Source organism: Excalfactoria chinensis, chromosome 20 (assembly GCF_039878825.1).
Source record: "Excalfactoria chinensis isolate bCotChi1 chromosome 20, bCotChi1.hap2, whole genome shotgun sequence".
In the NCBI taxonomy this organism is placed as follows: domain Eukaryota; kingdom Metazoa; phylum Chordata; class Aves; order Galliformes; family Phasianidae; genus Excalfactoria; species Excalfactoria chinensis.
Genome location: NC_092844.1, coordinates 5,899,359 through 5,923,531, shown reverse-complemented (window position 1 = coordinate 5,923,531; position 24,173 = coordinate 5,899,359). Strand labels below are relative to the sequence as shown.

Sequence of the window (24,173 nt, the reverse complement as noted above, 5' to 3'; positions counted from 1 at the left end):
CGAGGAGGGTAAAACGCGGAGCGGAGGTGTCGGGAATCCGAACTAATGCCCCAAAACGGCTGGAACAAAAACCCATGAAGAGGAGAGATGGGAACTGCCGCCCCGACACGGGATTTCTGACGGGCGCTGCCGGCGAGTGCTTGGAGACCGGCGGAACGGAGCGCACCCCCAGCGGCGGGGGCTGCAGGCAGCGCTCGCACCGATAGCGGCGGCGGATCCGGTCAGGAGGAACGAAGCACGCGAACCCGACGGCGGTTACGCAACGGCGGAGGTGCGGGAGGCGAGGCGGCTCTCCCGGAAGATGGAGGCCCCGAGGCCCTCCCGCCGCCCCCGGGGGTCACCGCCGAACCGCCGCCGCGCGGCGCCCCCTCCCGCCCGGCCCGAGTCCCGCCGAGGCGACCGCTGGGAACGAGGGAGCCGGGAGCGGACCGGGACCAACTCCGCCGCCACCCCCGCTCGGCCGGAGCCCGGCGCGAACCCGGCCCGGTTAAACGGCCGCCGCCCGCCCCTCCTCGCCGCCCAGCGCCGCCCGCCCGGAGCGCCGCGCCGGGATCCGGCGGAGCATCGCTACCCCCTCGCGGGCGCCGCGCTCGGCCCCGATCCCGGCACCGCCAACTTTCGGGCGAGTTGGGCTCGGGGCGGACGTCGCCGCGGTCCCGGTACCGCCCGCACTCACCTCCGCGCGCCGCCGCGAGCCGGACCGGGGCCTGCGGGCCGTGCGCTCCGGGGAACGCGCCGCTCCGCCCCTGTTCGCCCGGCGCCGCCGCGGAGGCCGAACCGCCCGGCTCGTCACCGGCGCGCGCCCGAGGGGCACGTGCGGCGGCGGGCACGGCGCGCGGCGGCGTTGCGGGCAGGCCCGGCCCGGCGGAGGGCGCGGGGCCGCGCGTGGCGCCCTGACCCCGGGCGGCGGCGGCGGCGGCGGCGCGGGGCGGGCGCGGCCTCCATGTTGGCGGCGGGGCACGTGCCGGCGGGCGGCGGGAGGCGTGCCCGGCCCGGCCCGACCGCGGGGCCCATCGCACGCGGCCTGCCCGCCCGCCCGCCGCACATGGCGGCCGCCGCCGCCGCCCGCCGCCCCGGCCCGGCCCCGCGGGGGCGCCCTCCGCCGCCGCCGAACTTCGCGCTTCGGCCCCGGGTTCCGCCCGGCGGGGGCAGCGCGGGGGGCGGCGCGGAGGCCCGGCGGCGTCGCGGCGCGAGGCGCTGTGGTTGCCGCTCACCTTCCGGCTTGTTTTCGGCAGCCATTTCCCCGCCGCGCGCCACATCCTCCTCCGCCTCCTCGCGTCCGGGACCCAGGCGCGCGCCGCCTCCTCCCGCTGCTGCCGCCGCCGCCGCCGCCGGGCCGGGCACCCCGCGCGCACGGCGCACACCCCGCGCCGCCCATTGGGGGAGCCGCCGCACTGACACCCGCGGCGGCCAATCGCGGCGGGCCGGGGGCGGGCGGCCGGAGGGGATGGGCGCGACGGACGGCGACGTCCGCCAATGGGCGCCCGGCGGCGCCACAGCGACACGCGCCGCGGCCACTCAGCGGCCGCGCCGGGAGGACGTGAGGGCGGGACGCGGCGCCGCACTGACGGCCGAGGCGGCCAATCGGGAAGCGGCTCCGCGAAGAGCGACGGCCGCCGCGGCCAATGGCGGCGCGCGCGGAGGAAGGATTTCGCCGCTGACGCACGGAGCCGCCGGCGGTGCCGGCCAACGAGGAACGGCCGCCGGCGGAGCGACGGCGCGCGAAGCCAATGGGGCGGCGTGAGGGGCGGAGCCGCGTGGCGGTTTCCGCCCCGCCCATTGGCCGCCGTCGGCCCGGCGGGCGCACGCCCCGCGCCCGTAACCCCAAACAAAGGCGGCGATTGGCGCGCCCTGCCGCCCCGCCGCCAATCCGCGCCCGGCCGGGGGTCGCGCTGCTCCCGCGCGGGGACGGCGGGACGAACAGACGGGCCGGACGCGGCCCCACAGCCCGGCAGCCCCACAGCCCCACACCGGGTGCCGCAGCTCCGCACGGCCGCGCTCGGCTCCCCCCGCACCGCCGGACCGGGAAGCAGCGAAGTGAACCGGGTGGCACGGAGCTGCACGCAGCCGCTCACCGCCCGCACGCACAGCGTCCATCCCGTACTCCTGGACCCCAATTATGCCAGCCCTGCTCCGCTCCGGACCGCTGCCATCAGACGGCAGGTAACGGCCCGATCTACGGCTCACAGAACAGAAGGAGAAAAGCCCCGAGCGCTCTGCGGGATCCATCCCGCACTCAGCAGCCGCCGGGTGCTGCCCCGGGCCAGCAGGACGCACCGTGAGGTCCCTCCATCCCGTCAAAGCCTGACGATTGCTGCCACTTGTGCCTCCTGCAGCAGAGCTCGGTGTAACTGGACCACATCTAATGCCTGCACAATGCAAATGAAGATTGAAACGCTTGTTTCCTTTGATGTGACTAAAGGCTCAGAAAGGATATTTTCCCTTCGACTCTCACGGGAATTGAAGTTCTTTAAAAAGACCTGTTACTTTCTGCTCTTGTTAAGGTCTGAAGCCATTCCCGAGCAGAGGCAGAAAGAGAAGCGTGGCAGGATGGGCCTCTTCTAAGACAGAAGAAAATTCCTTTTCCCTATTTCCAGCAGCTGTTAATCGTGTGGAGCGTGAAAGGCACATTGCTGCAGAGCCTTCAGGACGGCAGGGACTGCTGACAGTCATACAGCCTGTCTAGTGTGATGTGTGATGGTGTGAGAAATGCAAGTAATATCAATGTGCCAGTGGGATCGACTAGAATTGCCTTCCTTCAGATGTGCAAGAAAGATACCCTGCAGTCTGCTGCTCACAAGAGCTTCTTCCACTCGGATATTCAGGCAAGATTACCTAACAGGAAAGAGATGAAAGGAAAGCAGAGCTGATAGTCTCTTAGCTGAAAAGAGACCCCTTTGCTGCCCAGACAAGGACACTGCTATTCAGATTCAGTTTTGCTGAAGCCAGTGCTTGTGGCTCCAACATACATGGGAGCCCAGGGCTGCCCCGGGGCCTGGATAACAACCATTGACACAAACAGGCTGCAGCTCCTTCCTGGGACACCAGCACAAACAGCGCCTTCAGCCGCAGCCCTCACTGCATTGATCACCTACACACTCTCGAGAACAGGTAACCATACGGTGCTCCACATGGGGTTAGACCTTGAGATCACCCAGAAACATCATTACATGCAAAATCAGCTACACTTGTACTCAAGAATGTCCAGGTCTTCCTTCTCTTCAAAGCTAAAGTAGTTCCTTATGTGCTTCAGTGGCTCATCAGAGTAATGAGGTCCATGTGGCCTGACTGACAAGGTTGTTTAGGACACCAGCTGCCTCCCCTCAGCACTGCAAGTTGGGGGAAGGAGGGACTTGAACTAATAAAAACAGCTCAACTGCCAGCAAATACCATGACCTGCCCTGGGGCTCCATGAAGCATCTCTGAGGATGCTGCCTGGTTTCTAGATCGTTCCTGGTCTGCAACGACAGTGGGAACTTACACAGATAAAGATGAGGGAGGTATTTTCAAGTGGTTCCAGAAATAACGTACAGCTCTGTTATATATGCTTTAAACACTATGGAAGCATTGAGGTACTGACCCACAAAAGACCTGTATGTATGGGGCAGGATAATCTGAGGGTCATCTATGGGCACAGCCGTGCAGCCACCTGCAGCTGATAAGCAACAGGAACACAGATGTGCCAGCAGTTCCACAGCTGGAATGGGGAATAATTTCTAATGGCACACTGCTAAAAGCTCCCACTGTTCTGGTTTTGTTTAAGGGGGAGGTAAAACACCAAAAAGATCCTGAAAAAAAAGAAATGGCAATGAATATTTCATGACAGGTGTGGGTCTGGCTCGGCTAATTGATAATTTGGCGTGCATAGTTATCTGCAGAAGTCAAACTGTAAGGAATATATTCAAATGCCCGGCTATGGGTATTCAGCAAATTATACATTCGCAGTTGCTATGGCGAGCACCGAAAACGAAAACAATTCAGACAGTTTTAATAAGTATAATGACAACGTTGGAACCCCATTTCTTTTGAGTCATTTGCACAGAGTTACTCCGTGATTTGGAAGCGCGGGATGCCAAGTGCTCTTACAAAAAAACAAGGAAACCCTGTAAAAATCTGTGGAAATAGAGATGTTTAAAAACCTTCACAATGACAGAAAATGGATGTTTTTGCCCTTTCTTTGCTCTACCTACAGAATCAAAAGCTGTTTTTTCTAGAGGAAAAAAACCCACAAAACTCATCCAAGTCAACGTGTGAATAAACCCAAAGCTGCTTCACTGCACTTGTGAAGCATAATTGCCCCAAGTTCATCAGAATGAGGTCAATATCCCCAAACAGGCGTTTCTTCAGGAAGGTCTCCCACAGACGCGTGCTCTGTTTAAGGCTCTGCCTTCCAAATCATTTACCCCAAGTGTTGCATGGAAACTGGAGAAGAATTTCCAACAACTCAAAGCACCGGATCACACTCGTGCCGGCTGGAACTGCACACCAAGTCGCTCAATTTCCAGGTTCTGGGGTTTGCACACATTCTCCTCCCATCCCTACTGCCATTCTGAGCCCATTTATTTCCTTCAAATACAAACTATATTCAAGTAATCCCCAGCAGAGCTCTGCAGTCTAGGAGGAATTTGTACAAGAGTGAACTGAAGCACAGCTCAGGAGCCTAAACCCTAATAGACCTTGGACAAAAGATGTTTGTGCTGGGCAAAGCCCTGTAAAAGTTCTGTAGATATTTCACCCAGCAGCCTCAGCACTAAACATGGTTTTCACCCGTCTAACCAAAACCAACCGCACAAACACTTTGCTCCTGGCACTGAGTCTGGGGCAAAACACATGGCCAACAGGGCAGTGATCCTGGTGTGACTTCAGACACCTTCAATAGTGACATCCACAGGTGTCACCCTGGCAGCCTTGCTGTGGCCACACCAGCGGGGCACAATGCCTGCCACGTGCTGCATTGTGGCACACTGCTGCAGGCCCACAGCTCCTCCTGGGGCCATCTCCAGGGCTTCATTTCTTTGTATTGGGGCACACTGCCTTCACTTTGGTGCATCATAGATGCTCTGAGCACCCCAGCAGCACTAAGAAAAACACCATTTTGCTGTAACGTACACTCATAAGCCAGATACAGGAAGAAAAAAAAACACTAAAGCATGAGGTAAATTAAAGCTTCCAACTAAAGGGATTTACCAGAAAAGTCCCCATAAACCCCAGATAATTTATTTTTTCAATTCTGCTGCAACTCTCCAGTCGTCCTGGACAAGCCATTAGATACAAGGATTCCAAAATTAAAGGAAATGTCTATTGACCATTATATCAAATTCTAATTTTAACCAGAAAAAAATAATTAAGCAGTGATTTACTCTGGTAGTCAACTTATATTAACACTTTTCCCCCCATTTATGTAATTCTGGCAAAATCTAGTAATATATACAACGCTCATAAATGCTGGGCTAGATTTAGTAAAGGCAATTTCCTACACTATATTCAGGACATTTCTCTTTGCATTCTGTTGTAATAAGACAATCAAATTATTTAGTTTAAGGAGGTAATATGACCAGCTTCATTTCTAATTCTAGAGGAGCTTTCAATCACGTACATCCAAGAATAAATGTTATTTATTTTAAAGCTGTCGCCCTGAAACACGCTGCATATGTTGGCTGTCACTGCCTGGGAACGTGTTTACCCCTGCATCCAGAACCCGATCACCTGCAGAACTGCTTCTGTTGCCTAAGAAGCAAGAACTAAGAGCAAATCCTTCCTCCAGTACAGCAGTGCTAGAGGAGAAGGGCATGCTCTGCAGTTGTTACATTCTCTTCACCATCATCAAGATGCTGTAATCTTCAGGTTAGTTTGGTACCAGATCTCTAGCAACACTTGAAGCAAATACAATGGGGAAGTATGTTTAAAGCCCAAATCCCTAACGGTATACTACTAAATTTCTGTTCCCACCTTTAAATAAATACCTTTTCCAGGATACTTAACTCCTCCGAGATTGGACTGCTGTCTGCATTAACTGAATAAAAATGGATTCAGGAGCCAAACTTCAGTCACCAAGGTATGAAAATGTCAGCCTCAGGCACTGGAAACAGAAGAATGAGTAATGGAAGGTGACAAACAAAGAGAACTGAAGGAAGAGAAAACTGATGACGGTAATGGAGAGGCAGAAGACGTTCAGAGCCACGTGGATTCAGGAACTGAAAGCCAGAAAGTCAAACTGAACTGAGTCAGCCTGTTCCTGAGGAGCTTCCATGGCAGTGCCACCCAGCCTCTGCCCTGCAGTTACAAACCAGGGCTTCATCCACACTCTGCTGGTATTTATTCTGCACGTATGAAAATAATGCCCCTAGTACTATGCTGTCTTCCCGTTAGAGCCGAAGCCAGATGGATCTGATGATCACCGTAGGTTTCTTCCAACTGAACTTTCCTAACACAGAAATATCATTAAGAAACAAGAAGATCCTCAAGGTATAAGATAAGAAGCAAATCATTATCTCATTTCTTTAAGGGACTCAGCCAAGACTGGGATACTGCCATGCTATAAATTCACAATGAGAAGGAACTTCCCTAACAATAAATGTTTATTTATGGGGAGGTAAACCAAATGGAAGTACAATTCCAGTATCACAAACCAGAATCAATTGAGTCCTGCTGACAGCAGTGCTATGGCAGCACAGCTCTTTGGGTACCTCCTGGGTGCCTGTCTGGAACCTCATGGCACAAAACCTCTCTCTGCCATTTGGAACAGCAGCAGTTTCAAGACAAAACATTCCTCATTCATTTTACCTACAGAGCAGGGATTTGCCTAAATCTTGTCTTTATCATTAAAACAATTCTTTCACATACAACCCATGAGAGTTCACGGAATGTGAGCTGGATACACACGGGATGCAGAAATAGCTACCTTCTACTTAGCAGTTCAATCTGCAGGTTCTCAGTTTTCACCTCAGCTTCCTCCTCTGAGGAAAACAATACTCTTTTTTTACCTGAAGTGGAGTAAATCCATCCCCACACCTCCTGCAGCAGAGTGAGAATTAAGATGTGAAGGAGTAAAGAAGAACCCTGCTATTCAACAACAGTTTGCCACTGACTTCATCTGCCAAGACAGGCATGCCAATTATTCATAGAATCCCGCGTTATATAAAGAACTTCAGCTCCAGACAGCATGAAGGTAAAAAGCCAGGAGTGCAAACCTGTCAGAAGTGCAGGACTGTGGGCAAGGACAGGAAATCCCTACAGAGACAGTGCTTTTACTGAACTAAAGAGTGAAAAACCTCATGATGTTTATGAACCTTCTCAGTGCTAAGGGATATGCAGTCCCTTTCACTTTTGACACTGTCAGTCTGTATTTAGGGTTTACCTAAAGGACTATCTGTAAGTGAAATAACACATCGTAAGCTCCAAAAAACACACGTTAGCATAACCTCCACTATGTACATGATGCTCACAGCCTTCTCTTTAGCCTGCTTGCCCCCGTGAAAAGCCTGCCATGCACATTTCACAGCTTGCTCCAATTGACCACAACTTCCTCCTTCCCATTGCAATGACAACACCAACTCCAAGCAATACTAGAGCACCAGGCAAGGACTGGATGCTACCAACCACCCGTAGGTACCACAGAACGAGCTTTAAAGCAACTCCCACTGGCTCCTCAGAAAGGGGGCACACAAAATTAACAAGCGCTCCCCAAGAGAAGGATTACACATAAAATTACTTCTTGTTTAATCTATAGAGCCATTAATGTTAGAGCTTCTGCTGCACCTTTGCTTTCTGACAGTCAGTTACCTGCTTTTATTCTAAGTATCCTGAGTTAGTATCCTGTGGTCAGTTGGAAGTAGACAGACTGTGTGGCAGATGATGAACGCTCAGTAATCTACAAAATAATCAACATTTCAAAACTGACAAGGCCATGAGATATTCTAACCCGAAGATGGAAGGATTCTACCTGCTCCTCCTCCAAACGTCCCGTCTCTGACATTGGGGGTGAGACCTTCAAATGCAGCGACAAAGAGATTTTGTCTGACAAACCACTTAAGGAAGAGTAAGGATGGTGAGCTTTAAGATCCAAGCATGTAAGCAGTTCACATTCTTGCCTTGCATGCTCACAGGTGGTGAGGGCAGGTACGCAACCCTGAACTCCTGGGCGCAGTTCTCTCTCAGATACGCACCTTCCTTCACCAGCTCTATCAAACCTCACCACCTGGGTGATCCCTCACTGCTGTCACCAGCCCCAGCAAACAGGAGAGTAAGCAGAACAGAAGGCCTATTTCCCAGCGCTCCCCCGCAATTGCACATCTGAACACTAACAAGATGGAGGGGAGAAAAACAAACTAAAATCTATAGGCTACCCTGGTAGGCAACTGTCTGTCCTCAGGGTCATATAATGCACCACGTGCTGGAGAACGGCAGAAGTGAGGAGCTGGCAACATCCAAAGCACAACGGCTGTAGAAGTGATTATTCTGATGCCAAATCTGGTCCTATCTGAGCTTCCCAGCCACTGCTGAGTTGACAGCACATGCAGCAATGCCAGAGCTGGCAGAGACAATGCTGAACACAGCTAGTGGCTACTAGCCACCTTAAAGCAACAGCACCAAGCAATTCCTTGACCTAACAACATCTAATGGCATCAATATAAGATTACCTGTACACAGTGCTCTTTGTCAGAAGCACAGCAAACACTGAACAACAACTGCTTTCCCTTTGCCTCAGACTGCTGAGGTGCCAGGTTCACAGGAACAGAGAGCAGCCACAGGTCAACAGCCCTGGCAAAGCAGCACATCAGCACGGACACAACACGTGCCAGCACCGACCACACTCCATTTAAGCATTGCAGATTAATGGTGAACAATTTCATACCTCAAAACACATAACAAATATACATCAGAGTTCATACTAACAGCAGAATAACACACCACCAACCTTAACATTCATATGTGCAGAAAAAGAAGGAAAAAACAATCAGATCTACCAAAGTATGGAATGACAACAACAGCGATTTGCTCGTTCATATTTTAGGAACATCCAAATTCTCCACTCTGGTGTTATTAGATTAGCAACGATATCATTGTTTATATTAACCATATAATAGCTTGTACAGCCTACAACCATAAAAAATAAGTATTTTTAATAAAACTGTTTATATAGCATTTCAAGCATAGGTTACATTTCCCAAATGGCACAGGGCAAACCACTACATTTGTACTAAGAATAAACACAATGTTGAACCCAGTTCATATTTTCATTGACACAGTAGAAATTCACTTCTCATACAGCTATTCTGCTAGAGGTAAGGTGAAAACCCACTCTGGAGATGGAAGAGGTGGTAGGAAATACAGGCTCCCACTTCCAGCCATGAACACAGCTCAAAACACAAGGAGCTATTAGCAAAAAATGGTTTAAGTCATTCTTGTACATTTCCTACTACTGAAGATTTTCTTGCTCCCTGCCAGTTCCTTCCAGCATTTTTGCTGCTATTGGTGGGCTGTAACCAAGGCCTTCCTCCCGCACGGCTCTGTGCAGGTGTGATTAAATCCACTTCCCAAAGTCCCTGAGTGGACTATCACGCCTCAGTTATAATTTCTCAGAATGAAAGTGCCAATAAGAAGTGATTCCTTGGGGGCACCTCAACAATACGAGCACAAAAAGCAGCAAAAACAATCAGGAGTAGCAGCAAGCAATCCACTCTTTGTGGAGGCAACTTGTTTGCAAGACATTTTAGACATTTTAACCCCATGTATCTGCCCAGGCTTAGGCCAGAAGTCAGAACAGCCAATTACTGCACGGTCACCTGAGGAGAATGGCACCAAATGCAAATTAACTCATCAGGTTCATCTCATTTCTTTTTAGTTCTCATCACAAAACACTGCAGCAAACAACCGAGGATGAATCTAGAGTAATTTGACAGTGTCACCTGCAGGGTTGGATGAGACAGCGGCTGGCTCTGCAAGAATGTACATGCAAGGGCACACATGTAAGAGTGGCAGGAGCTTGTAGGTATAGAACAGTGTAGCTCCGGGAAAAACCTGGCACAGAAAAAGTAGGTCAGGAGTGAGAGGTGTCACTAAAACTTCATGCAAAATTGAGGAGGAGGGAACTCAAAACTCAGCTGCAGTTTGAGGGGATGTGTCATTTGCCTCACGAGGGAAGGTAACAAGTCCTACAAGCTCCCAAATGCACTCAATGAGCTGGTTCCTTTACCTTTTTGTTCTACCCAGCATTTCTTCAAGAGCACTGTCATCTCTGGCTTTGGCATCCTACTCATCATCTATGAATTCATGTTGCCGTTTCCTTCCTGAAAGGAAAAAGTCCCATAGTCAGTCATCTGCCACACAGAGGAAAGGACAACGTTGACAGTATCTTTGCCGTTATTTGAGTTTAAAGATGGTTGTTCCTGGAGCAGACAGGACTGCAAGTTGTGTTCTCCACTAACGCCGTTCATCTTAATTCTCTCATCAGCCTGTGCTGACTCTAGAAACTTACCCCAAATTTACCTGTAAGCAGCTGAAAACAGTGAGTACCTCAGACACGGCTGGAAAGAAGGAGCAGGACAATGACTCACCCAGAGCAAAGAACTCCCAGCCACGAGAGAGGTTTGTGCCAAGCAAATGGCTGTGTTTTATTTTATAGCACTCTGAAAGTGTTAATCTATAAGAAACAGAATTAATACGGCACTGAGGAAACACGCAGCGTTAGGGAAGTCTCCATTTCAAATCGCATGAGCCAAATTAAAAACAAAACTAGACAATTGTACAAAGAGGAGACCAAAGAAATCAATTTTCTCAAAGAGATAACATGAGGGACTCCCAGAGGGGTTGGCAAATTCTGGAAGAGAGAAAGAGATTATATTTTATGGGAAGAGATTCAATAACCATTCTTTTCCCATAAAGCTGGTGATGGAGGATTGTCACTGCTCCATAGACACACTGTGCGCGTTTCAGGACAGCAGCAACAGAAAATCAATAGCATCTTTTATATGTGAACAGACATTATCTCTATGGACTCCTAATACTAACAAATTGGACCATGGAAGACCTGTACTAAAGTACAGCAGTCCCCGTTCATCTGGCTGTAGGAGGGGCAGCATGCTTGTCATTGACAGCACAAAACCATGACAATGCTGCTCTTGGTCCTCCGATGTTTCCTTTCGTGTTTGTTAGCTTTTAAAGAAATAACTCAGATCAAAGCTTCGCCTTCCACTGAAGCCAAAGAGCCCCCAGATGACACTACATTAAAGACTAAGTTAACCCCGGCTCTGTTGCTCGAAAGCCCCATCGCATGCATTTCCTCTCCAGCTGATGGCCACAATCATTAGGAGGTGGGAACTTTATCAGGTGGTAATTTGAGGCTTTGACAAGCTCAGCTAAATTTATGGCATCTTCTGCTTTTTGCCTCCACTGATCTGAGATAGAACCCAAGTTAATATCAGCAACAACACTGTGTGGGGGCCGATTTCCAGGGACGACTTTGTGATTCTGGCAACCAAGAAAGCCTGCCAAACCAGGCCCTGCATGCACGGGCTGCTCTCACCATAGTGAGCAAGATGGGCATCACTGAGCCCACCAGCACCTGGCCCTACTTTGGTCCTCCACTGCCAACCCCTAAACAGGGCTGGATCCTGGCTCCACCCCTTCATCACTCAGCACATTGCATGCACCTGAGCTCATTGCATGCACCTGAGCTGCCCTGCCTTCCCACCAGGTGCTCCATCACTGCTTCAGCCTGTGACTTAGCACTGCCACCACATTCAGCATCATCCCTTTCTCAGAGCACGTACTTTAGAAGCCGAAAAGCAACATAAGCACATAACACTGCAATGCCTTCCTGGGCAGCACCAAGAACCTGCACAGAGCAGTGTGGGCAAGAGCAACTCCGCACCCAGAGCCTGGCAACTCAGAAAAGCTCACTGACCACCTTTCCCCTCTTAAAAGTACCTTTTGCAACCATTTGCTACTGAAGTTACTTTTCCTCCATCCCAGCCCATGTTTTACAGAGATGCCTCCAGGTGCTTGGACAGCACAGTCCACATTGAGCTCACCCGAGTCTTATTTCTCTCTCCCGATATTTCCCTGCCAAGCTGTGACATCCATGCACTGCTCCCAAAAACTCCCCCTGAATCCTCCGTGCTTTGTGCAAACCAACGGCAGAGCTGGCAGCGGGCAGCCGTGCCTTCCAGGAACGTGTCAGGCGGGCCCGGTAAGGACAGGGATTCCCAGACACCGGTATCCGTGCGGTTCCACTCGGCGCTCCCAACAGCGCGGCACGGACTAGACCCGAACCTCCGGCCGCGGCGACCCACGTGCACAGAACGGAGCGGCCTCGGCAATTTACGGCTATGGAACCACGTGGGAAAAACGAGCCCAACAGGTGGGAGCCGCAGGACGAGCTCGGGGACACGGACCCACCGCCGCGCGGCTCCCGCTGGGTTACACGAGGGGCAGAACGGCGCGACCGACGGGACTCCGGGGAGACCCGAACGTCGGGAAGGGAAACCCGGCTCCGGGTCCCGTTACGCACCGCGGACTAACGGGAGGCTCCCCCGAGCCCGGAAGCGCGGCCGTCCCGCACAGCTCCCCGCGCGGCAGCTCCCCTTCCCGCGCGGAACGCGGCCGGACGCGGGAAACGCTCCGCTCGGTCCCAACGGCCGCAGCGCTGGGCCGCCCCTCCGCTCCTCCGCTGCTCCTCCGCGTCTCCTCCGCGTCTGAGCCCGGCCCCGACACGGCGCGAACGGACGCTGCGCCCCGTCAGCCCGCGGCGGCTCCCGGAGCGCTCGGAAGGCGCCGCGCCAGGCCCCGCCCCATCGCCCCGCCCCAACGGCGCGCCCCGGAGCGGAGCCCGCACGGCAGAGCACAGCACAGCACAGCACAGCACCCGGCGGTACCGGCCCCGCGCTCTCCCCGCCCCGCACTCACCGCGCCATCCGCGCCCGCCGCCGCGCGCCGCGCTTCACGGCTCCCGGGGCGGGGCCTGCCCGCGCCTGCGCACACGGCACGGCCGGCACGCGGCCCCGCGCGCAGGCGCAGTAGTCGGGCGCGCTTCGCGCCTCCGTGCCGCGGGGGGGCGCCGTCGGAACGTCGCGGAGCAGCGCGGGGTGAGAGGTCGGCAAGATGGCGGCGGCCTTGGGGGAAGAGCTGCCGGACAACGAGGACTACTACGCGCTGCTCAACGTGCGGCGGGAGGTGAGCGCGGCGGCCGGACCGCGAGGCGGCGAGAGGGGGCCGGGACGCCCCGTGCCCAGTGTCGCCTTTGGGGGCGGCTGAGAGCCACCCCGGCGGGCAGCGCGGCCCGAGCGCCTGTGCCCGACCTCAGCCTCGCGGGGCGGACGGAACGAGGCCTCGTCGGGGGTCGGGGTGGGGGCGGATCTGAGGGGAACCCGGGGTGCGACGGGGGGATTCCTCGGGTCCTTCGTTGTGCTGAACCGCCCGAACGGACACAGCAGGGAACCGAGGGAAAGGGAGCGATGGGAGGAATCCCAGGGGAGGGTAATCGCCTCGTTAATTACCCCTTTGCTAATTGAATTCTGTGCTGCTGTCCTGCATAGCAGCAGTGTGCAGTGAGAGCCAGTGCTATGTGGTGGAGCAGCTGGGCTCTGCATAATAGTACTTGCCTATGGTTGCTACTGACTTATGCGTTATAACAGTATCTCATTGCAATTTGAAATGATGTCAGTGTTTGTTTAGTGGCTCCTAAGAGTTCTCTCTCATGAAATATTGAGTCAGCGACCCAATCTATTCGGAGATGATGAAAGGTCCGATCTAACATTGCATTGAACGTGGCATTTATAAAAAACGAAACTGCCCATCTCTGTAATGTAATCAATAGCACGTTAAACCATTTTTCATTCATTTGATTAAGGAACGTCATTTTAGAGCTCTGTCTTCTCAATCTACTTTAAATTCGATGCCCAAGAAAGCACACAGCAGTAAAAAGGAGGCAGCCGGTCTGTAGCTGCATTACTGTCCAGGGGCCAGCAAATTCAGCAGGTCCAGTTCTGCTGTATCAGTTTGGAAAAGTAACATTCAGTGGCACAGATGCAGAGAAACCCATTGCAATTGTTATCTCATTTGCTGTGGCCAAAGACTTTGCTGCCCCACAATTATTGCGGTGCTTCCAGTTTCATTCGAGCGTTGCACACCTTATAAATAACTTGGGAAATACAGATCTGTGTTGACTTATATGAGAACTGTGTCCTACTATGGAACAAAGTCCGCTCTTGAGCTTGTGTAAGGAATGGAATGTAATAGCTGTTAGATTTCTCTTTTAAGGCTAATCTTGAAAATGGTCCTTTTTATCCTTTTCATTTCCCTTATTTGGGTTTTAATTCATTTTCATTGCTTTTCATAGGCCTCTCAGGAAGAGTTAAAAGCTGCCTACCGCCGTCTGTGTATGCTGTACCACCCAGACAAGCACCGAGACCCAGAACTGAAATCCCAGGCTGAGCGGCTGTTTAACCTTGTTCACCAAGCTTATGAAGGTCAGCAGAAGTCTTTAAGTTTACCAGAACTTTCTTTAAAGCGTAAAGAAATATCGTCACATTATTTTATTATAATATTGCTGATGCTTAGCAGTGCTTTGTTTCCTTTTCCTGTCCCATAAATCAGAGGAGCAATGCGTTTTAAGTTCTGCACTGAAGATGTGGAGTCCTGCTCTTATCTCCTATGTACTGTAAATAATCTTGTCACTACCTCTCTGACTTCTCTGTAGAATGAGTTTCCAGAATCTGCCTGAATTCCAAGTAACACTGTTGTGTTGCCCGAGACGTAAGAAGATCAAGTCATCATTCTGTTTTGATTTAATTTGCAGTGCTTAGTGATCCACAGACCAGGGCCATCTATGACATATATGGGAGGAGAGGACTGGAGATGGAAGGATGGGAGGTGAGAGAAACTCCGTACCTTATGGCCAGTGGGATTGGTAAATCCAAGTTTGTCTGACATTCTTGTTATATTGAGATACATTGATGCCTCAGTATTTCAATTTCTTTTTGAACAGGTTGTGGAAAGGAGGAGAACTCCTGCTGAAATCAGAGAGGAGTTTGAGCGCTTGCAGAGAGAGAGGGAAGAGAGGAGACTGCAGCAGCGAACCAACCCAAAGGTAAGCAAAGACTTCATGCCAGTCTCAACACTGAGTCCTTAAATGTTTAGGAACGTAAGGGTGATGAGTCTCAATGAAGTAAAAATAATCCCTTAAGTATTCACGGTTAATGAGCTACTTTTTGAATGTGCAGCTTATCTGGAAAATGTCGGGAGAGCAGCTCAATCTTTGAACAATGTTTTTTCCTTTTTTCCTTTTCTGTTTAGTTTCTCCTTAGTCTGAGAACTGTGTTGTAAGCCTTGGTCTCTGTGTCCTGTGATCAAATTAGCCATCTGGGTGTTTACAGCAACCGCTGATTGGTAGCCTATAGAAATGACTCCCCAGGCGATGTTCCTGTGGAATTGGGTAGCACAGCTGTGATCACTTCATACATGAACACGAGTTATTTTAAAATCTCAAACATTTTGTCAGTTCTACAAAATGGTTTCAGCAAAGTAAAGCACTTCAACCAGAAATGTTGAGCAATAACCAGATGTAGGCAATTTGGCAGGTTTCAAATTGAGCCTATTATTTGCTTTTAGAGTTTTGTTTTTGTTTTCAAAGACACGCAGAAGGGTTGGAAAGTTCATTACTTGATGTGAGAACTGCTTCCTCTTTGGAGCAATTAGATCCCATTATTTTCCTGCTGCAGAAGGTCAACACCTAAGAAATGTCACTTCCAGAAGGATCATCTTCCAGAAAAAAAGATGAGCCGATACATTCTGACACGTCTCTTCATTTCATCACTAACAACTGTTTTGTGTTTACAGGAATGTCAGATGGAGGTAATTTTAAAGGTGTTGCCATATAACTCTTCTAATGGTCCTGAAGTGCAGCACCGACCTCCTGCCCTGCTGTGTGGTGGTGCACTGCTCAGCATGTTGCTCGCTCAGTGTGTGCAGCCAATTTCTGAGCAGAGCTTTGCAGCTTCTCCCTGCTGCTCTCGCTTTGAGAAGGTTTTTTTTTCCTTTTCAATGGTCTGAGCAGGTGGCTGATGGGAAGCTGTGAGGAGCAGCACTCCCCTCTATGATCCGGTGCCATAGGGGGTGCTGTCGTTCTCTGGGAGTATTTTTAACATTGCCATCTGCTGCTTTTCCTGTGCTTGTGCACGAGCCAATTTCCTTGCCAGGTCCTATAGGTCTCTGAAGGTGACTTCACCTGCTTGGCAGGAGGGAAAATACCTCGTGGAGTCCACTGCTCCCTTCAGCAAAAGGCAACTGAACAGAAATCCTGCTGTGGAGGACAGGGATGGGAACAGCTGAGGTGCTGCTTTCATCTGAGTTGGATTTGTAGATTTCCATGCATAGATTCAGGTGTTTTCCTTTTGACTCCTCCATTTTCACTGAGAGGAGTGTTTTACAATTCGTAGATGGATAAAAAGGAAATAGCAGGACTTCATTCAAATTCAACATGCTCACTGCTTAGTTTGAGAACCTCTGTTTAAAAACATTTGTCTTCACTTCATCCTTAGGGAACGATTAGCGTTGGAATAGATGCCACTGACCTCTTTGACCGTTATGATGAAGAATATGAAGACGTGCAAGGGAGCAGCTTTCCCCAGATTGAAATAAATAAAATGCACATATCCCAGTCCATTGAGGTAAGGAGGGCCAGCACCACAGCTGGCTCGGTCAGGGTCTGAGAACATGAGGCACTACAGTGCAAGCCAGCAGGACGTGGAACGCTGCTCAGAGGTCTCATCTTTCTTTACAGGAGGATGCTATCAACCAGTGTGGGTGGGAGGAGGAGGCTCAGTTCCAGCAGGACTGTGTGTTGAATAAGTGGCATGCATTTGTATGAGCACAGGCACAGAATTTGGTGGCTTCTGTGTACACTGCAGTCCTCCCTGCTAGTAGAGAGGCTGAATTGTGATTACAGGTGGATATCTAGTTCTCTGTGAATGCAGGAATTTCATATATGAAAACACATCATCCAATTGTGAGGACACAGTTAAGGAACAGAGGGCAAATGTTTCCAAGCAGTCAGAGAAATTGAGTCTGCTAGTGAGATCAGAAGAAACTACAGCTCAAGATCAGGACTTTGGGGCTCATTAAAGCTGTCACAAGCAGCTGCTGCTGTAAAGTTTGTCTTACATTTTGCTGTATTTTCACTACAAAACTTAGAACAAATGTGTCTGGTTCAAACACCTGGGTTAAGTGGACAACAAAAATGCAACTGTACTGATTCTTATCTCTCTGTGCTTGCAGTCTCTGTGGTCATCTACAGTTTTGTCTGTGTCCTTGTAGAATAGACATGACATGTGAATCAAGATTGTATTAGTTACAGTATATTCATTTTTCTCAGGCACCGCTGACTTCCACAGACACAGCAATACTGTCTGGTAACCTCTCTACCCAAAATGGGAATGGAGGTGGATCAATTAATCTTGCTCTTAGACGAGTGACATCTGCCAAGGGATGGGGAGAGGTAAGAATGCTGGATGTTAGGTTTTATACCCAATTTGTTACAGGCTGCTTGGTTTAGTTATCTAGACTTCATTTTCTCTAACTTCAGCTTTTTTTTCACCTCTGTGTGCTTCCATTTCAGAAGGTAGGGTGCTCTGTGTTTTCAGAGCACGTGCTAGTTGCCTGTAGGGCTATGAAAGTGCCTTTCCTCTACCCGTGACAACCTTACTCAGAGAAATACCTGCTATTCTGAGTGTAAGATTAGTAGAAAAGAGAGGATACTAAAACAAGTGGTGAACTTAACTCAGAAGTGTTTAAAATATCTGACATAAACAGTGCTTGTGAAGTTCTTTGTCTCCTGACACAGCCTGTGTTCTAACTGCTTGTCACTGTGCATTTTAACAGTTGGAGTTTGGAGCAGGAGATCTTCAGGGACCTCTCTTTGGTCTGAAGATATTCCGTAATCTTACACAAAGATGGTAAGTAGTTAAAAAAACAACAACTTAATGTTTGGTTCCTCAGTGTGGAATCATGTTAAATTCATCTTAAATTCATTTTCATGTTAATTCTAGATTTGTTTTCTGTTCTGCCAAAGGTATCTTTTTTAAGACTTTACGTAATGTTTTAGTGCTAATCAAAATGCATATGTTCTGTTTGTTAGTGTCTTCTATTTTAATACTACTAGATTAAGGGGAGTCTGTTCTGCATCCTGATGAGGCTTCACTTATTTCCTCTAGTTTCATCACTACAAACTGTGCTCTGCAGTTTTCATCCCGTGGGGTCCGCCCAGGTCTCACCACGGTTCTTGCCCGCAACCTGGATAAGAACACGATGGGGTACTTACAGTGGCGGTGGGGCATCCAGTCAGCCATGAATACAAGCATTGTTCGGGACACAAAAACCAGCCATTTCACTGTGGCGTTGCAGGTGAGTCCTGTTGCTGTATGCAGAGAAGGGTGCTGCCGTTCTGAGTGGGAGGGGTCTCAGCCTTTCCATTCCAGCTGTAATTTGGCTTGAGAATAGAGGGTAAAGGAGCAGCTGGGTTCTCTCTTGTGACTGTCTGCCATAGATACCCAGCTGTATTTGAAAGAGCACAACACTTTGTGCCCAACATCGTGACTTTTCATGTGTGTTAGCCCAGATCAGGGTTGGGATGTGCAGTGTAGACTGGAGAGGTTGTGGGCTGTGGTGAGAAGTGGCAGGTGTTGCTGTTTTCTGTGACACTTAAAATGTTATTTTAAGAAAGCAGATTTTGGGGAACATTCAATGATGTCCGAGGGTACTTCTTCATAAATGTGTAACTCTTGTATTTCAGCTGGGAATCCCCCATTCTTTCATGATGGTCAGTTATCAGCATAAGTTCCAGGATGAGGATCAGACACGGATAAAAGGTTCTCTCAAGTAAGTGTGCAAAAGGAAATTCATATTGCTCAGAATCTGTTGTCTCCTGCTGTTGGAGGTCTCCAGGTTCCACACAAACTGAGTGCTTCTGTACTCTTTAGGAATCTGCTTTAATTAAATCTGTTAATGACTGAAGTGAGTGTCTCGGAGGCTTAGCTTTGTGTGTCTCTCTAGCTAAGTGAGATGTAAAATACGCACTTGTTGCCTCTGTGTCATCACCGGTAAGAAAGGCAGAACTTTTTGTAGTCTGTTAACTTTTTTACTGACTAATAGGGCTGATCTCACCTTGGAGGTGCGCTGTGAATCTTCTGACAGCCAGCATCTGCCCCACACAGATGTATTTATTGTATGTCTTACTTGTTGGGTAATTACACTAAAGAGAATTTAGTGAAGACAAATTTAAGTCTTCCAAGTCTTAGCAGTATTTGTTCTCTCATTCTAGGGCTGGGTTCTTTGGGACCATAGTAGAGTACGGAGCGGAGAGGAAGATTTCCAGACACAGTATTCTAGGAGCCACCGTCAGTGTTGGTGTTCCCCAAGGAGTGTCTTTGAAAATCAAGTCAGTTGAAGATGATAACTTACATTATTGTATTTCAAAAATTCAGGTGGGGGGGTCCCTATCTTAGAGCAATGCAGGTATGTTGATACATCAGCGTAAGGGCTTGCAGCTGCCCTCGACTGTGATGCAAATTGTGCCTATCTGAAGCAGAATGTGCCTTCTGTGCATCTTATCCTGAGCCTGAGCCACCCCTTACAGGACTATTGTGTGCCTGCATCAAAATATTCTGAAAGTACAGCTTTGAGTTTGGGGCCATTATTGGTAAGGGGGTGGAGGAATTAAAAACGAATTAGAAACGTATTGAATTGCATTCCATTTGTGCAGCGATGCACATACATGTGTGCTTGGAGTAGTGGATCACCATTAACGAGCATCATCGATGATACTTTGTTACTATGGCAGTTCAGAGAGATGCGGAACTTTGAAGGGTTCGTTTCACTGTAGTGCACTTCTGAGTTGTTGCCAGCAGAGGGCGCGTGAAGATGCAGAGCTGTGAAGATGTTGGTACCAAGAAGACTTTTCAAAAATTAACATTCCTCCGAAGTTTGTAGTTTTACTCCTCACGTTTGAGAGGTTTATTCATCTCTACCCCTCTTGTGTATTTAATCAAGCACTCTTAACTCTGCATTGCTTCTGACCTGACATTGTGTTTTTACCTATTTCAGGTTGAACAGGGCTAGTCAGACCTACTTCTTCCCTGTCCACCTAACAGATCAGCTGCTTCCCAGCGCTGTATTCTATGCCACAGTTGGACCCCTAGTTATCTACTTTGCCATGCACAGGCTAATCATCAAACCCTACCTCAGGGCACAGAAGGAGAGGTGAGCTGTCAAGGCTGTTTGTAATACAGAGCTGGGAGGTCCTGACTGAGTGCTTCTGGGAGTCTGATTCAAAGGCTGGGATATCCAGCTGAGGCACAGTGCTGTGCTGCACTGTCAGTTCTACTGAGTTCTGGAAGGCTACAGAAGTCCCCTGGAAGGTGGGGAAAAGCCTTGGAGCCCAGCTCATTAGAGTGATATTGTGGGCCAGCTGTATTTGGGGTGAATTAGTAAATACTTGCCACTTTGTGGCTGAATCCCATTCATTGTGTAGACCTGACGTGATTCTGACTTCTTTATGCCAGAGAGCTGGAGAAGCAAAGGGAGAGCACTGCCAGTGACATCCTTCAGAAGAAGCAGGAGGCAGAAGCTGCAGTAAGTCTTTCTCGTAGCTAATCCCTTTTAGTTAAGTGAAGCTGGTTTACTTGGCTTATCTCTTTTGGACTCAGTGTCTGACACTGCTTGATTTTTAGTTTTATTTTTTTACTCTCCCCTGTGTTATAACAGGTTAGGTTGATGCAAGAGTCTGTCCGGAGGATAATTGAAGCAGAGGAAGCCAGAATGGGTAAAGATCATAACACCATTTATTTGTTCCATAAATGTGGAGAGTGGAAGGAGCAATAAAAAGGCTGGGTGGCTGAAGGGGAGAAATGCAAAATGCAGTTGCTTCATTTCTGCCCTTAATGAAGCATGGCATAATTGCTGCTGTGCATATACTGGGAAAATGCCATTGTGCTTCATCTGGTGTCTGCACTTAGGGACACACCAAATATTGTCTTAGGAAAGGCTGCAAGATGATCAACAGGATGTAGACAATAGTCTGGCTTCTCCACACAAAAGGGAAGTGTGTATATAATCATGTGGAGAAATTTGAAGTCTGCGTTCTGCTGATCTCTGATCTACAGTTTGCTCTTAGATTATAATGGAAATCTGAGCATTGAGGTTTGTGAGCAACTGCCATGAGAATCTTCTGGAATGGATTGAATGGCATTCACTTGGCCTGTCACATCAGTGTGATGTTGAAGGCAAGTCATTCTGTCTTGGGGCTGAAATACTGCTAACAAACACCCCGGTATAAATGTTCCTCTGTCTTGAAAAGTGTATGTTGAGTCAAGGTGGATTCGAGTATCACTGAAAACAGGAGAAGATGCTGGGATGGTCTTTTCATCATTGTCTGCCCAGCTGTTGGTGGGAAACAGCTCATTGCATTTGTGATTTCCTGTGAAATGCAGGTCTGATTGTAGTGAATGCCTGGTATGGGAAGTTCGTTAACGACAACAGCAGGAAGAATGAGAAGGTGAAAGTAATAGATGTGACCGTGCCCTTGCAGTGCTTAGTGAAGGACTCTAAGCTCATCCTTACAGAGGCATCCAAGGTATGTAGCTTATGTCAGAGCACATACTGAGACACTCAAGTGTGTGACTCAGAATTCTGAATGAACTGCATGCTCTCCTCGCAGGGTATTTCTTCAGTGTGCCAGGTCAATTCACAGAAGCCACTTTCCTTACAAGTGTCACAAAACTCTAGGAACTTTTTCTCTGGGCATTTCCAGTCTCAAAGAAGCAGTACCTCAGTGTTTATGGCATAGGACAGTGTTTGTTGCAGGTTTTGGGGCTGTATGCCAGAAACTTCCTGGGTTCAGTGTTTTCTGCATTCTTGACACTGGGGAAATTAATTTCTTAGCTTTATGGGTTTTTTTCTGACACCTTATTCTGGTGCTAATGGTATTTAAGAGCCATTGAAGAGTGAAAGTCTGTGTGCTGTTTCCCAGTCTGTCCTTCTCTGTTTAAAGGCTGGGTTGCCAGGTTTCTATGACCCTTGTGTGGGTGAGGAGAAGAGTTTGAAAGTGCTTTATCAGTTCCGGGGAGTTCTGCACCAAGTGATGTCAGCTGACAATGAGGCCCTTAGGATACCAAAGCAATGTAAGTAACGAGAACTACCGTTCTGTCCGTTTCTGGTGCGGTGGTTAAGTTCAAGCAAGGATGATGGAAGTGGCATGTATCCATTTACTGTTCTCATTCAACAGCTCACAGAATCGATGCAGATGGCTAATCTGATGGGAGTCTGCGCGTCTGTTACTGTACCTGGGTCAATGGAGACAGCAAAACCTTCCCCCAGATGCTACAAGCTTGAACAGAGACGTTTTTATTTTTATTATCTATATAGCAGGTGGTGGCCTACCAGTTACGTTAGGATCAAAAATGAGAGAACCCACTTCCCGAGGTGGCTCCAAAGCAATACTTCTCAATTGTGGCTCAGTAATCAATAAAGCAGCGTGACTCTGAACGTGCAGTACTTTCTGCTGAGGTTGTGTGAGCAGGTTCTGAGCACCACCCGTCATGCAGCCAGATCCTTCCTGCAGCAATTTGGCCCAGTCCATTCGTGCAGTCTCACACAATCTTCTGCACTCAGCAAGAAAGAAGACTAGTTCTTACTTCTCCATGTACTCACTGGGGTAGGTAACATGCCTTTTTCTACTCCTGAGTGAAAGTTCTTTATGTTAAGGCCACCTCCTGGAAGTTTTCTGTGTAAATCCTTTTGTTGGAAAGAGGGCAGAGATTTGTTTTCCATCCTAATTCTGTATTTGAAATGCACTTGTTAAGAACAAGTATGTTTGGAACAAAGTTCTTTGCTTTTTGTAACGACACAGACCTCTTCCATATGAATCCATTCAGCTGCTCGTTTCAAACACTGCTGTACCAGACAAGGACACTGGGTAACGTTACCTTACTAATCCATTTTCTTGTCAAGGTGTTCAGGAAAGCAAAGCAGGGAGAAGGACAGCAATTCCTCTTATTTCTAGGGAAAAAAAGGAGTGTAGCTCCTTTTTAAACCAAAGTGAGGAGAGGTGCAAAATGGGGTAAGGAGCTGAAAGCGTTGAATTCAGCTGCCACTTCTGAAGCAGCATCAGTTGTGATGTAAGTCTTGGATTTGTCGTGCATGGAAATCATGCTCGTGATTTACCAGCAGAAGGGGCAGTCCTGTGGTGACACAGCGGATGGAAGTGGCAGCCATGTGGTCTGGCTGTGTATGGCAATGCTGCCAAAGTTTGGTGGGAGTTTTGGGTTGTTACAGAGAAAAGGAATAATCAAGGCTGTTTCTGAGTCACAGCTCTGCTCCTGGGGCAGCCTGCACTGCTCACAGGGCGAGGCAGGAAACAAAGGATCTTGGCTGCACGTTGTTGCTGTTACCATAAATCATTTCCTGACGTGTACCTGACCCCTTTTTCTTCTTGACTGTCACCCTCTCTGCTCGAGTCATGGTCTCACATGCCCTGCTGCAAGTAACCTTAACAGCACAGTTAAGTTTCCAAAACCAGACTCGATTGAGCTGGGCTGCAGGAAACTTTTCCCTCCAAAACAAATGTTCACTTCTTAAAATTAAAACAAAACTCTTCATTTGCGGCCAGCTCCCCGTGTAGGATTTCATTTCACACGTGACCAATGTTCTGATTGGTATCCGATACCAAATGTAGAATGTGCAATAAATTATATTCAGCTGAGACCCAGCCCCTGTTTTCATCTTTAGGGCAGTGTTGAATATAAACTCTGAAAAGTGAGGGTTGCAAGTTTTATAAATGGAACTGCACCGTTTGTTGCATTCTGCTGCTTGTACTTGTACCCACAGCAAGGTGAAATGGACAAGGGAAGCTACCAGAATTGCCTTCTTCATGTCTTGTATTTGCCTGAAGTAAGTGGTCAGCAGTGAGAGTCATTCTGTGTAGCCTGGGTGTTACAAAATGCTCCCTGTGGGAGTGCTGGGAAGTAGGAGTTCTGCATTGGCAGCGCAGCCTAGTGCCAGCACACTGCTCCTGAAGGGGGAAGATCTCAGCGTACTTCTGTAACTAGCAGGGCCAGTGACACTAAGAAGTTTGCACAATAAAGCAGTGCTGCTTTACAACAAGTTCCTGAGATCCAGTTCCT

General features: G+C 49.3%; 2 protein-coding genes across 9 annotated transcripts in view; one reads left to right on the top strand and one right to left on the bottom strand.

Moving 5' to 3' along the window:
* CAMTA1 (calmodulin binding transcription activator 1) overlaps nucleotides 1–24,173 on the bottom strand; it is a 266,410-nt gene that overhangs the window by 175,453 nt on the left and 66,784 nt on the right. For 2 of the 8 annotated variants that reach the window (XM_072354284.1, XM_072354285.1), the window contains exons 1-2: nucleotides 12,907–12,963; nucleotides 10,196–10,289 (exon numbers count right to left, since the gene is read on the bottom strand). In XM_072354284.1, the coding sequence (XP_072210385.1) occupies nucleotides 10,196–10,262 (67 nt within the window). In that variant the 5' untranslated portion in view covers nucleotides 10,263–10,289; nucleotides 12,907–12,963. Of the gene's footprint in view, nucleotides 1–1,214; nucleotides 1,356–10,195; nucleotides 10,290–12,906; nucleotides 13,007–24,173 lie in introns of those variants that run through there. The other 6 variants (XM_072354286.1, XM_072354287.1, XM_072354282.1 and 3 more) reach the window with 4 other exon arrangements.
* Nucleotides 13,062–22,536, top strand: DNAJC11 (DnaJ heat shock protein family (Hsp40) member C11). Its single transcript, XM_072353998.1, has 16 exons — nucleotides 13,062–13,173; nucleotides 14,339–14,468; nucleotides 14,798–14,871; nucleotides 14,987–15,088; nucleotides 16,539–16,667; nucleotides 17,372–17,494; nucleotides 17,878–17,951; nucleotides 18,210–18,399; nucleotides 18,788–18,873; nucleotides 19,316–19,432; nucleotides 20,098–20,253; nucleotides 20,556–20,625; nucleotides 20,758–20,815; nucleotides 21,483–21,625; nucleotides 22,043–22,172; nucleotides 22,277–22,536. Exons 1-16 carry the CDS (start codon nucleotides 13,102–13,104, stop codon nucleotides 22,300–22,302), a joined length of 1,680 nt encoding a protein of 559 aa, XP_072210099.1. The 5' UTR covers nucleotides 13,062–13,101; the 3' UTR covers nucleotides 22,303–22,536.

Bases quoted from the DNA above. Each gene is read 5' to 3' on its own strand.
- DNAJC11 (XM_072353998.1), top strand. From the start codon at position 13,102: ATGGCGGCGGCCTTGGGGGAAGAGCTGCCGGACAACGAGGACTACTAC. The intron at 17,495-17,877 runs GTAAGAATGCTG...GCATTTTAACAG, and splicing joins CTGCCAAGGGATGGGGAGAG to TTGGAGTTTGGAGCAGGAGA. The intron at 17,952-18,209 runs GTAAGTAGTTAA...TATTTCCTCTAG, and splicing joins CGTAATCTTACACAAAGATG to TTTCATCACTACAAACTGTG.